The 13626-nt window shown below is 40.6% G+C and overlaps 1 protein-coding gene across 2 annotated transcripts in view; it reads left to right on the forward strand.

The window, feature by feature from the left end:
• LOC122559643 (apoptosis facilitator Bcl-2-like protein 14) overlaps window positions 1–13286 on the forward strand; it is a 21174-nt gene extending 7888 nt beyond the window's left edge. For both annotated transcript variants that reach the window (XM_043709453.1, XM_043709452.1), the window contains 5 exons: window positions 2385–2803; window positions 6137–6256; window positions 6340–6410; window positions 6516–6797; window positions 13159–13286. In XM_043709453.1, the coding sequence (XP_043565388.1) occupies window positions 2392–2803; window positions 6137–6256; window positions 6340–6410; window positions 6516–6797; window positions 13159–13191 (918 nt within the window). In that variant the 5' untranslated portion in view covers window positions 2385–2391 and the 3' untranslated portion in view covers window positions 13192–13286. The remainder of the gene's footprint in view (window positions 1–2384; window positions 2804–6136; window positions 6257–6339; window positions 6411–6515; window positions 6798–13158) is intronic.
• Window positions 13287–13626: the final 340 nt, after the last annotated feature.

Raw genomic sequence — 13626 nt, forward strand, 5'->3', positions numbered from 1 at the left:
ACCCCACCACCAGGGATATATTTCCCTCCCCACCCCTTTCCACCTTCCGCAAAGACCGTTCCCTCCGTGACTACTTGGTCAGGTCTACGCCCCTGTACAACCCACCCTCCCATCCTGGCACTTTCCCCTGCCACCGCAGGAACTGCACCCAGACCACCTCCCTCACCTCCATCCAAGGCCTTAAAGGAGCCTTCCACATCCATCAAAGTTTTACCTGCACATCCACTAATATCATTTATTGTATCCGTTGCTCCCGATGCGGTCTCCTCTACATTGGGGAGACCACATCCACCAATATCATTTATTGTATCTGTTGCTGCCGATGCGGTCTCCTCTACATTGGGGAGACTGGACGCCTCCTAGCAGAGCGCTTTAGGGAACATCTCCAAGATACCCACACCAATCAACCAATCCGCCCCGTGGCCCAACATTTCAACTCCCCCTCCCACTCTGCTGAGGACATGGAGGTCCTGGGCCTCCTTCACCACTGCTCCCTCACCACCAGACGCCTGGAGGAAGAACGCCTCATCTTCCGCCTCGGAACACTTCAACCCCAGGGCATCAATGTGGACTTCAACAGTTTCCTCATTTTCCGCTTCCCCCATTTCACCCTAGTTCCAAACTTCCAGCTCAGCACTGTCCCCATGACTTGTCCTACCTGCCTATCTTCTTTTCCACCTATCCACTCCACCCTCCTCCCTGACCTATCACCTTCATTCCCTCCCTCACTCACCTATTGTACTCTGCTACTTTCTCCCCACGCCCACCCTTCTCTAGCTTATTACTCCACGCTTCAGGCTCTCTGCCTTTATTCCTGATGAAGGGCTTTTGCCCGAAACATCGATTTTACTGCTCCTCGGATGCTGCCTGAACTGCTGTGCTCTTCTAGCACCACTAATCCAAAATCTGGTTTCCAGCATCTGCAGTCATTGTTTTTACCTATATGGACTTCAGTAAGGCGTTCAACAAAGTTCCCCATGAGAGACTGGTTAGCAAGGTTAGATCTCATGGAATATAGGGAGAACTAGCCATTTGGATACAGAACTGGCCAAAGGTAGAAGACAGAGGGTGGTGGTAGAGGGTTGCTTTTCAGACTGGAGGCCTGTGACCAGTGGAATGCCACAAGGATTGGTACGGAGTCCACTACTTTTTGTCATTTATATAAATGATTTGGATGCGAGCACAAGAGGTATAGTTAGTAAGCTTGCTGATAATACTGAAATTGGAGGTGTGGTGGACAGCAAAGAAGATTATGCCAGATTGCAATGGGGTCTTGATCAGATGGGCCAGTGGGGTGAGAAATAGCAGATATCGCATTTATCTGAATTAAACTCCATGCTGCATTTTGGGAAAGCAAATCTTACCAGGACTTCTACGCTTTAAGGTAAGGTCCTAGGGAGTGTTGCTGAACAAAAAAACCTTGGAGTGCAGTTTCATAGCTCCTTGAAAGTGGAGTTGCAGGTAGATAGGATAGTGAAGAAGACGTTTGGTATGCTTTCCTTTATTGGTCAGAGTATTGAGTACAGGAGTTGGGAGGTCATGTTGCAGCTGTACAGGACATCAGTTAGGCCACTGTTGGAATATTGCATTTCTGGTCTCCTTCCTATTGGAAAGATGTTGTAAATCTTTTCTGAACCCTTTCAAGTTTCACAAGGATGTTGCCAGGATTGGAAGATTTGAGCTACAGGGAGAGGTTGAAAAGACTGGGGCTGTTTTCCCTGGAGCATCGGAGGCTGAGGGGTGACCTTATACAGGTTTATGAAATCATGAGGGCCATGGGCCCTGGGGTCAGGGAGTCCAGAACTAGAGGGCATAGGTTTAGGATAAGAGGGGAAAGATATAAAAGAGACCTAAGGGGCAACTTTTTCACGCAGAGGGTGGTACGTGTATGGAATGAGCTGCCAGAGGATGTGGTGGAGGCTGGTACAATTGCAACATTTAAGAGGCATTTGAATGGGTATATGAATAGGAAGGGTTTGGAGGGATATGGGCTGGTGCTGGCAGGTGGGACTAGATTGGGTTGGGATATCTGGTCGGCATGGATGAGTTGGACCGAAGGGTCTGTTCCTGTGCTGTACATCTGACTCTACATTCATTCCCCACACCATCCGATCCATGCCATTCTCTACCACAGTGATAAGGCCCTGACTGTTTGACCAGCATTTCTGCAGAAACAAAGCTTGGAACACCCAGCAATAATGTGGATCAGCATTGAGGCAGGCACATTTGAGTGGAGCAGCAGTCTAGTGATTGCTGCTGTCTGGAAGACCGGGTCAACTGTTTCTTCTATCTGCATGTGCTAACCACTGATTTTGTTTTTTCTCAGCAGGAATATTGGATATTATTGTCTATAATATTAAATGCATTTTGTTCTCCTTTTCTAGGTAAAATATGGGTCCATCTGATGCAGGAGAAGATAGTTCCATGTTGGACTACAGCTCTACAGATGGCGACAGTTGTGAGTTCAGAATATTGATGGCCTATGCACAAAGGACTTTGCCAATGGCTAAAGCATCTAAAACTGTTAAAGAAGAAGCACACATGCCTTTAGTTGAAGAGAGCAGTGGGAGTGCATCAAAAGTTGAATTACATCAAACAGACAAAATCCAATTTGATGGAAAAGTGAAAAGTCATGCTTGTAAAGTCAAACACAGGAGAAAACCGCTATGGAAAAGGATTCCATGCTTACGAGGAGAAACCGACAAATCTGACATTAATTTGAAAGAGCAAGGAATGAAGGAAGAGGATAAGATGGAATGCAAATCTTCACATGAATTTGCAGTTCCAGACACCACACAACAAAGTAAGTGTTTTGATTCATGATAGTAAATAATGTCTTTAAAGGAAGGGTTAGAGAGAGAGAAAGGCAGACAAATTATAATATTTGGAGCCTAAGTTGAACACCTCCGATATCAACACACTCGGAGCATTATCTCCGGTTGCTGGATAGATCAGGAAACATTTCACCCTGTTCCCACCAACATTCTGGCATATTTTGTTCAAGTCGAGCACCCTCCTGCACCTGTGTGTGAGATTTGCAAATTCAGCATGTATTGCAAATTGCAGCTTTTGATCTGTGTGGTTTAATTGTTGGGATAAAGTGTAACAAATATTGAGTGGTAAGTGAAGACATTCTCTACTTGGTTTTAACTATATATGACTCAAAGTTACTTTGACTTTGGTACTAATTTAATAATATTGCTCAGTATGGTTCAATCAGATTTACAGCATATTGTCAGGACAAGATTGATGGAACATTGCTCTAAATTGAATCATATTGCAACCAGATCCATTTGATCTAGATTCTATGCATTAATAATAAGGATCATATTCTCTTCCTCAACAGGATCCCTTATGATGATTGGTTGAACTTGGTCAAAATTTTGGAACTCCTTTTCTTTATAGCATTGTGGGTTGCCTACACCAAATAAACTGTAATGTTTCAAGAAGTCAGTTTGCTACAACCATCTCGTGTTAAATTAGGAAGGTAGTAAATATTGGCATAACCAGCATGCCTATGAAAAAATTTTTTTAAAACTATGCATTAGATGAGTTTCAGAATATTTAAAACCGGTCTGACTTGATTTAGTTCATCTCCACTAAGAGCAGAAGAATATTATATTTGTCTAAACATCATCCTTGAGTTGGTGAGGAGAAAGTTTGACCAGGGCTGTCTTTCCACATGTTGTATATGGTTGTCATTTGGAGACGTAATACCCAGGGTGGGTTTGGATTTTTCCTTAATCACATAATTTGTTCATAACTACTGTAAATCTTTGCATTGATTAGTGTCCACTTAGTTACATAATTAAAAGATTAACAGCATCCATTGAATACTCTGTGGTGAGGAAGAGAAGAAATGGCAAAAAATTTAGAAAAGAATAATGAGATGAAGTACTGTGGAACTGCCATGTCCATAGGGATTGCACTCTACTGGTGTCTTTGGTGGAGAAAATGCTCATTGTTGACAAAGTGTGTTTGTTTTACGAAGATATGCACCCTTCAGCTTGTAGAAATTAAGCTCCAACACCATTCAACATGTTCTTTCCCCTGGTGTGTGTGTGTGTATATACAGGACTGTTTGTGCCTAGGTACTTCATAGCTTTTTGTTTTATGCTGTAACACTATTAGTTTGAGAAGATATTTTATACAGTAATTTCTCTTATGAGGCCAATCCATCCTCTCCTTCTAAATATATTTCACACCAATTTCCAATGCAATAGAAATCTTTTGTGAACATTACATCAGAAGCTGTCTGTAAATATTATAATATGCACGATAATTCTATTTTTTTTTGCATAACATCAAGGTAGTCAGTTCAGTTCAAACAGTACCTCCCGACCTGAAATTGTTAATCGTTATGTGCTAAGTTTATCATTACAGACAATCAAGTTTGTTCCTGCCAACTAATTCCATTAGTTTACTAGTGGGTTTAAAGACTACTGGTTCTGTAACAATCTAAATTAGATTTGTTGCCTTATGCAATAAAAAGAGTAATTGTGAAGAGATTGATTTAAGTGGCTGTGTACACAATTGATTCTTATTTACCTATAAATGCACCAGAAACTGTCAGATGGACACTTTACTACATTTAACACTTTGATCTTTGTTTTTAATAATGTGCAGCACCACCTCTAACTGATCAACAAATACAGTGCCAGGTACACAATTTCTAATGGCTTTAAAGATGATGACAGGTGACTTTTTTTGGCACTATTTTTTAAGATATGTGGCTAGCTTAGACATCCAAGGTGATTGAAAACAACAGATAGTTATCTATGTGGGTTTCCTCCGGGCGCTCTGGTTTCCTCCCACAGTCCAAAAATGTGCAGGTTAGGTGAATTGGCCAAGCTAAATTGCCCGTAGTGTTAGGTGAAGGGGTAAATGTAGGGGAATGGGTCTGGGTAGGTTGCGTTTCAGCGGGTCGGTGTGGACTTGTTGGGCCGAAGGGCCTGTTTCCACACTAAGTAATCTAATCTAATCTGTTGTGATGCAGGGTTTTTGGATGAAATTAAACTAATAAGTATTGCCTTGTGGACCATCAGAAAGTGAATTAGAGAAGGATACATTTAGTAACTACTTAGTTTAATTTAATTGAGAAGCTAGTGTTTAAAACCAATTCCTACCTGGTTGATCCTGCCAGTAGCATATGCTTGTCTCAAAGATTAAGCCATTGAATTAGAGAAGGATACATTTAGTAACTACTTAGTTTAATTTAAACTACTTAGTTTAGTTTAAAACACTAGCTTCTCAATTAAATTAAACTAAGTAGTTACTTTAATTGAGAAGCTAGTGTTTAAAACCAATTCCTACCTGGTTGATCCTGCCAGTAGCATATGCTTGTCTCAAAGATTAAGCCATGCATGTCAAAGTACTCACGGACGGTACAGTGAAACTGCGAATGGCTCATTAAATCAGTTATGGTTCCTTTGATCGCTCCAAACGTTACTTGGATAACTGTGGTAATTCTAGAGCTAATACATGCAAACGAGTGCTGACCCATGCGGGGATGCGTGCATTTATCAGACCGGCCCGGGTGTCCTTGGAGAAGGAGCACGCGGTGTCGACCAACACCCTGGAGTTGTTCAGGGAGAGGTGGGCGCCGCAGGGAGTGGAGTGCATCATTTCTCCCTCCAACTCTATTTTGATTTAGTCCCTACCCTCCCCTTCACTGTTTTTGATCACACAGCACTGTCCTTTGATGTGAAGGGCAGTGTTTGTCACTGGCCACCCGGGTGTTTTCCTATCTTCCTGGTGGTGGAAATTAAATAAAGATTCGTGCACTTTGTGTCTTTCACTGTGTCTCACACCTGCACATATACACACCATGGGTGCTGGAGATAAAATAAGCACTACCGCAATTAGGTAGTGTGGGGGAAAAAAGAAAAAAAAATTTTAAAAAAAATAAAACCAATTCCACAGATTTACAAAATGACCACTACACTTTTATACTCACAGAAAACAGGAACCTGACCCTTCTTCAAAGTGAATTTTTCTACTTGTAGTGATCGCACCATTTCTGATAGACATGATGTAATCCTGTATAAAAACACATTGTTTACGATCTTCATTCTTTATAAAAATAGTTTGGAAGCCATCAGATTTTACAAGTTTAAATTTGTAACTCCTATTTCAGATTCACAGCTTTCTGTTAATGATCAGGTTGCTGAAATGTTGCAGGAGATTATGAACTCCAAGATGCAGAAAGGTACCTTCCGGGTGCTTCGTTCCTGTAGTTTGGAAGTTGATGGAGCTGGTAAGTAGTTGGCAAGAATAATGATCTTCTGTTCTTTAAAAAAATTGTAAATTTTACCAATAAATAATGGACTTCTTTTACAGAAGATCATCAGAAAGCCATAGACCAGATTATTGCAATATTGACCACCGAAGGAGACCATATAAATGAAGAAGTAATTCACTTAGATTATTCCAGTGATATGTTGTGAATGTCAGTAATTAGACAATAGCTTTTCCCTGTTTGCTTAATTAATTTCCTCTCTTTTCATCTGTTTTAGATTAAAAAGGACCCCCAGTTTAGCAAACTATTAGGTGAAAACTCATCTTTTTCAATTTTTAAAACCATTATGGATTCTGTTCTTGAAGCAACCTTGCCTGCAGAAACGAATTCTGAAATGGAGAGTGAAACAGAAGGAAACTTGAAGAAGATTGCCTTTGTTGTACATGCGACCACTAGGTTTGCAGCTGCTGGTCATCACCCAATGGCTCGAATTATGGGTTTTGGTGCAAAGTATTTGCAGGAACACTATGCTACTTGGGTCATGCAGAATGGAGGATGGGTAAGTTGATATGGCATATTCTTCAACATCTCATCCTGTTTTCACCTTGATGAATATATCTCCATAAACACCAAGGCAACTTTTCAGTCTGGTTAACTGGCTCATGAAACCAAACACGCATTTGTCAATGAATCACCATTACGTAGGTTTACATTGCCTCTGTCATTTGAAATCCCTTCCTGAGTCAATTAAATTTCTTCTCGCTCTATCTTGTACATCTGTCCATGGCCTTGCTCTACCCCATTTCTACAGTCTGCTCCAACTCTGCACCCTTTCTAGATTCTATTATGTGATGGATCCTTTGTGCAATCACCTCTGTGCCAGATACATCATCAAAAAATCTTGGAAATATCTGAGGCGCACGCGTGTGTGTGTTTGTGTGTGTTTGGTTCTTCCTCTGGCTATTATCTTTTGTCAGCACCCTGTTTTCTGTGGGGAAGAAGCACTTGGTGTATGTGGTAGGTTGCCATCCTTTTGGAACTCAGGATCAATGGCTTGGGTAAAGGAGTGAATGTATGTGCACACACCTTTTAATGGACCTTGAGGGTGCTGTCACCGCTATCCACAGCAGATGCCAAACTGATCATGATGGCAGCCAGATGGTTGCATGATTCACTTCACTGCTACAGCTTGTGGCCAATGAGGGCAATTTTGTCCCATATACCAGTCTGCCATTCCTCTTCTTCCTCCTCATGCATTCGGACAAAGTCTCTGATTGCTGACACCTTAGTGTTATCTCCTCCCTGGAGCTGGCAAGTGCCTGGGTGTTTCTAACTTGTGCAGAGTAGTCAAAGCAAAGTCTTCGCCAGATTGTTCCCAAAATTTCTAAAGCTAACATTTCTGCTAATTGGGGCATGCAGAGGCAGCCTTGCTCATGCTTCACGGTTCACCAAGCATCTCAGCTGGGCCTGCAGCGTCCAACCGGACATCCCCAGTCACTGCCCATTGTAATTCGCCTTCCTACTTCCTTTCCTACATGACCATCCTTAGCCTCCACCATTGCCACAATGAGCCAAACTGCAAATTGGAAAAACAACACCTCCATCTTCCGCCTTGGCAGCCTACAACCGGGAGGACTCAACATTTTGAGTTCTCCATTTTCAAATAACCTCCCTTCCCAGCCCCTCCCCCTCCCAGTCACCGACCAGATTCATCTCTCCCATTGACTAACCAGATCGTACCCTCTACCTGTCTTCACCTGTCCCCAGTTCAGCACCCTCCTCCGCCAACCCCTTTATCTGCAGTTTCCCTTGCACCTTCCCCAGTCCTGAAGAAGATTTACATCTGAAACAACATCGACTTCTCCATCTTCTGATGCTGCCTGGCTTGCTGTGTTCTTCCAGCCTACTGCTTATCTACAGATGCTCCCTCTGAGGCCTCAACACTGTGTCTTCATAGGTCAAGGAAGTGGCTTCCAACAAAGCTGGCCATTTCCTCATGGAGGTGATGGAGATACAATGCAGAGAGAAGTCACAGCCATTGATTAGAAGTGGTGTACAATGACAGTGGGGTTAAAGTGAGAGCTGCAATGAAATAAAGAATGGTGCTTACTCAGTTGGTAGGACATCAAAGACTTTGCATTTCTGCAGGAGTTGCTCCAGTCTTTTCCTATGAGAACCAGGACTGTCTCTTTGTAGGAGGTGAAGGGTGAAATGTTGGGTAATCTGCATTTTGTCTAGGCATTTTTGGCCCTTTAGTGTTCTGAATTATTTTGCAATGGGAGAGGTTGAGTGAGGTGAAAGTGGGTGGTATGGCTGTTAATGCTGGTACAGGTGGACCAAAGCTGGTGAGATGCATCGGGTGACCAAGCAGGCAGTGCATGGTGGCTTGGAGGTTTAATGGTGAGTGGAGTTGGGATTGGGGGGGTGAGGTGAGAGTGAGGGAAGATAGAGCATGAACCTTGATGGAGTGGGTGTGGCAGAAGAGAGTGAGTGTGAGGTTGCAGAGGGAAGTGTAGCATTTGCCCAGCAGGAATGGAAAAGGTCATTGACCTTCTTAGGTAGTGCTGATCAGTCCTCCTCACTGTCAAGATGGCAGTGACATTGGTGGTGACCTCAGATCAGGCACGATCTGATGGCACGACGTCCTCTGATGGTACTCTGGTATGAAGAATCCCTTTCTTTGCATTGCTTCCTTATTCAGGATCTCCAAGTCCCTATCGAGGAATTGTAGTGCCATCTCCCCTTCTCCAACATATTCAGACTCATCCTTGACTGAACTGGGCAGCTCTGAAGTACCAGTGCTTGACCAGGCACACAGCAGCATTTTTCATACGACGTGAGCATCAAAGATACTCTTTTTTTTGATAGAGTTGTTCTTGAAATGGTGATGAAATTGAGATAGAATTGAGTGTTAGCGACTCCATTGGGGTGGGATAGGCATTTAATGAAGTGTGTGTTTGGTAAAACATGGTGCAAAATCTGAGTCTTGTGGCAAGAATCTCTCCAACAAACCCAACACAACTGTCTCTTGGCCAAAAAAAATCAGTCCATGCTTTCTGCAGTGATTTGCAATGCAATTATTGAGTTGCTAATGACCTCCATCTGGTGTGAGTGGATGAGTTCCTGTAAGAATGTCAACATTTACAGTGTCTACCTTATGCTGGAAATGGTTTAAGTTGGTGAAGTTATTCTGGTGTTTCAGCTGTTATGGACCAGTCCAGACACCCTCAAAACATTTCCAGAAAGTAGCCCATACCCTAAATTATAATCAAGTTGGCCCTAAATCCCATAAAAACTAGACCTTCCAGCATCTCTGGAGGAAAAAAAAAACCAGGACAACATAATCTTGTTAAAGGAGCAGCAGCATCAAGCATCACACAGCATCCAACCCAAAGTACTGAAGTAGCATTTCTTGGAACTGGGTGTCTTAACGAAACTGCAAAGCTAATTTAGGGAACTCCAGTGTCATCCCCAAAGCTTTCAATGGAGCTGTTCCAGGTACTTTCTGATTTGCAATACTACAGAGCATCCTTGCACATAGAAACCCTATCCAGTTGAAAAACTGAGCTAAAAATGAGAGTTTTCAAAAGTATGTCATTCATTTTTTATAACTTTCCCATTTGATTAAAAATTCGCTGAATAAAAAGAACCTTCAAACACTGGTCCACTTTTAAGCAGAGTACAACAATAGCATGTGGATTCTTAAAGCAATCTTTAATACTTAAAGCAGGGATAAACAGGTTTTTAGTCTCTCGGGGAATCGAGTGATGTTGGAAGTGATCAGGAAAGTGAAGCTGAAGACCAATATCAGCATTGAATGGTGGAGCAGGCTTGATGGGCAATTAACTGTGGATATTAAGATTATTGATCTTCCCAGTGCCTTGGATAACTGATGTATAACAGTACCATTCTATTAGCCTTCCTAATTACATTTTGAACCTGCAATCTAGCCTTTGCTTAATTTATGCATGAGGACATCCAAATCGTTCTGCATCTCCCATCTTTACAATCTCTCTGAATTTAGATAATGCTTTTTTTTTTAATTCTTCCTTCCTGCCAAAATGGACAATTTTACATTTTCCCATGTTGTATTGCATTTGCCAGATGTTTGCCCACTCGCTTAACATACTCGTATCCCTTTGTAGCCTCCTTACGTCCTCTTCACAACTTTATTTTTCTAACTGTCATCGCAAACTTAGCAACTGTGCTATCGGTCAGCAAGTAATTTCAATAAATTATAAAATGAGGGTTTCACACTGATCCCTGAGGCAGACGATTTGTTACAACTTTCCACGCTACAAAATACTAATTTATACCTACTCCAAGTTTTCTGTTCACTCTCAATCTTCTGTCACTGCCATGTCATTACATGAGCCTTTATTTTCCTCAGTAACCTTTTGTGGCACATTATCAAGTGCCTTCTGGAAATCTAAGTCTACAATTCCCCTTCATCCACAAGACCGGTTACTTCTTCAAAGAACTCCAATGAACTGATTAAATATGATTTCCTTTTCACAAAACCATGTTGACTCTGCCTGGTTACCTTGAATGTTTCTTTTTATAAAATGCTCTGCTGTCAAGTCTTTACTAAAAGCTTCTGAAATTTTCCCTCGGATAAATGCTAAGCTAACTGGCCCGTAGCTTTCTGTCAACCTCCCATTTTGTACAAAAGGAGTTAGATTTCCTATCTTTTCAATGTAATGGAACCTTCCCTGAATAAAAGGAACCTTGGAAAATTAAAACAACAACATATTACTTATCTCATTAGCTGCAATATTTAAGACCTGATAATTAAGTCCATGAGGACCTTAGGATTTGTCAGCTTACAACTCTAACAATTTCTTCAGTAGCACTATTTCTTGGTTCTAATTTTCCTGAGTTCCTCCCTCTCTTCATTTCGAGCAATTTTGGAGATATTACATTTATCACTCTGTAGTGAAGATCAATGCAAAATCCCTGTACAATTGATCTTCCATCTCCTTATTTTTCACTATTAAATCATCAGACTCGTTCTAAAGGATAAACTCTGTTAACTTTTCTTTTGTAAATATTTTTATTTTGACTATCTGATTTTTATATTCTGACTAAATTTCTCTTATTCTAACTTGTCATCCTAATTAATCTTTCAGTTACATATTTGCTGTTTATATTCTGTCTAATCTATTGACATGCCATCTATCTTTGCACAGTTTTGTTTTTTTCTTTAAGTTTGATACTATCTTAAATACTATTTTAACTTTTTTTTTGTTTTTAAAACCAAGGATGGTCTGTCCTCCCCTTGGAATTCTTCCTTTCTTGTTGAAATGTGCCTATTCTATGCATACTCTGATATTCCCTTAAATGTCTGTCACTGCATCTCAATGGATATATCCCTTAACCCTAATTTGCCATCTGACTTTAAAATAGCTCTGTTTTTATGCTGTCATTAGTGCCTTTATTTAAAACTTATATTCGTCCATCTTTCTCTCCAACTGAATGTAATAGTTAATCAGGGTCGCTGCTACCTAAGGGTACCTTCACTGTGAGATCATTCATGAATCGTGTCCTATTTCACAATACCAGTGTAGAATAGCCCATGCTGTGGTTGGAACCCAAATGTGCTGTTCTAAGAAACTGTATTGAAAACGTTCTATGAACTTGTCTTGACTATCTTTGCCTATTTGACTTTGATTTTTCAAATCTTTGTGTAGATTAAAAGATCTCACGATTATTGCCATATCTTTCATATTAGATCCTATGATTTATCTCTATTCACTTTTTCTATGTCATTACTGTTGGAGGATCTGTACAATGTTCTCAAGTCACGTTTGCCTTTATCATTTCTCATCTCTACCCAAAGCACTTTCTACATTCCTGACTTTATGGTGTCATCCCTCTTGATTATGCTAATACTATCATGAATTTACAGAGTGAAGTCTTCACTTTTTCCCTAGCTTCCAGTCCTTTCTAAATTTTTTTTTGGAGGTGGAACTTTATACAACAGATTCTTGTGTTGTTTATCTACCCTGCTGTCTAACTGCCTTTCCATGTCAGATATTCTCTTCTTGTAGTCTTGGACCTTTCCACCCAAACTTTGTTGCTCTCTTGTGAATTATTTGGATATTTCTTTGCATTGAAAGGGCTCCTCTGATCCAACATTATTTCCACTCCTTGCCAATTGGATTTGCAAAACTTGCTTAGTCATTTCCCGTGCCATATTGTCAGGTTTTGTGACATGAAACCTCTATTCACTCCCTATTACTAATATAAAGTAGTAGTTAATGGAGGATGGAAGAAACCAAGGTTAAGGTACAAGAAAATCATACGGGCATGGTTTCATATTAATTCCAATATGTGGTGTAACTTGCTAGAATATAATATCGTGCCATTCTAACAGCAGGTCATACAGTTAAGTAAATCGATAATTCAGTTATGGGTGTGTTTGTGACCATCAGATAAGGAAAAGAATGTCTGGTTCCCTTTATTGAATTAATCCTCTCACGTATAGATTGTTCACTTGACTGAAGTACAGGAGAGTGGCTGGCATGTATTCAACTGCTCCCAGAATCTCTACCTTAAATCTGAGGTTTCCTTTTGCATGATGAAATTGCTCTTTTAATGAAAGCTAGATAAATAATCTCAAAAATATTCAGAGTATACAGCTATGAAAGTTGCAATTTAATTACTGGGAACGAAATGTACACCTCTACCTTTTTTGTTTTAAAAAATAATTAGATTTGGGCTTTTCCTTTTTTTTAAGGCACCTTCCCCAGATATGGTCATTGTCTGTACATAGCACAAATCTTACCACAGAACTGACCCATCAGTTTAATAACTTTTTTTTCCTTTTTTAATATTCCAGAACTGGTTGTCTTTCATCCTAATAATCTAAGGAATACATGTGCTGTCAATAGATAATCATTCAATTTTCTTTATTTCAGGAAGAGTTAATCAAGGCAAAGAATACTAACTGACTGCAAGATGCCCATCTGTCACGTTTCCAAGCCAGAATTTTGACTTGTATTTCTCAGTCTGGTTCACATTTTGATAATAAATTAATGTGATGTGAGATGTTTGGATGTTGAATCAAATATGGAGTCTGAGACATCAGAAATTGAACCAGAATCTCTCAAAAAGCTTTTATTTTTCTCCAACAAAAGTTCTGAAGGCACTGCTCAATGAATGAGATGAAATGCTATTGTAGGTGAAGTGATGAGAGAAGGGACAGGTGCACAGTACCATTCTGGAGGAGAAGTAGGTTTGGAATCCAATATCAGGAATTCTAGATTTCAATAAGTGTAAAGCTTTAATGTGCAACATGAAGGGCTATCAGGTTATTCACTCAAATATGGCAATGTTCAGGCAAGGCCTCATGCACCTACAGGATAGTCAGCCATTGTGGAGCTAAC

This window comes from Chiloscyllium plagiosum, chromosome 19, assembly GCF_004010195.1.
Source record: "Chiloscyllium plagiosum isolate BGI_BamShark_2017 chromosome 19, ASM401019v2, whole genome shotgun sequence".
Lineage (NCBI taxonomy): Eukaryota > Metazoa > Chordata > Chondrichthyes > Orectolobiformes > Hemiscylliidae > Chiloscyllium > Chiloscyllium plagiosum.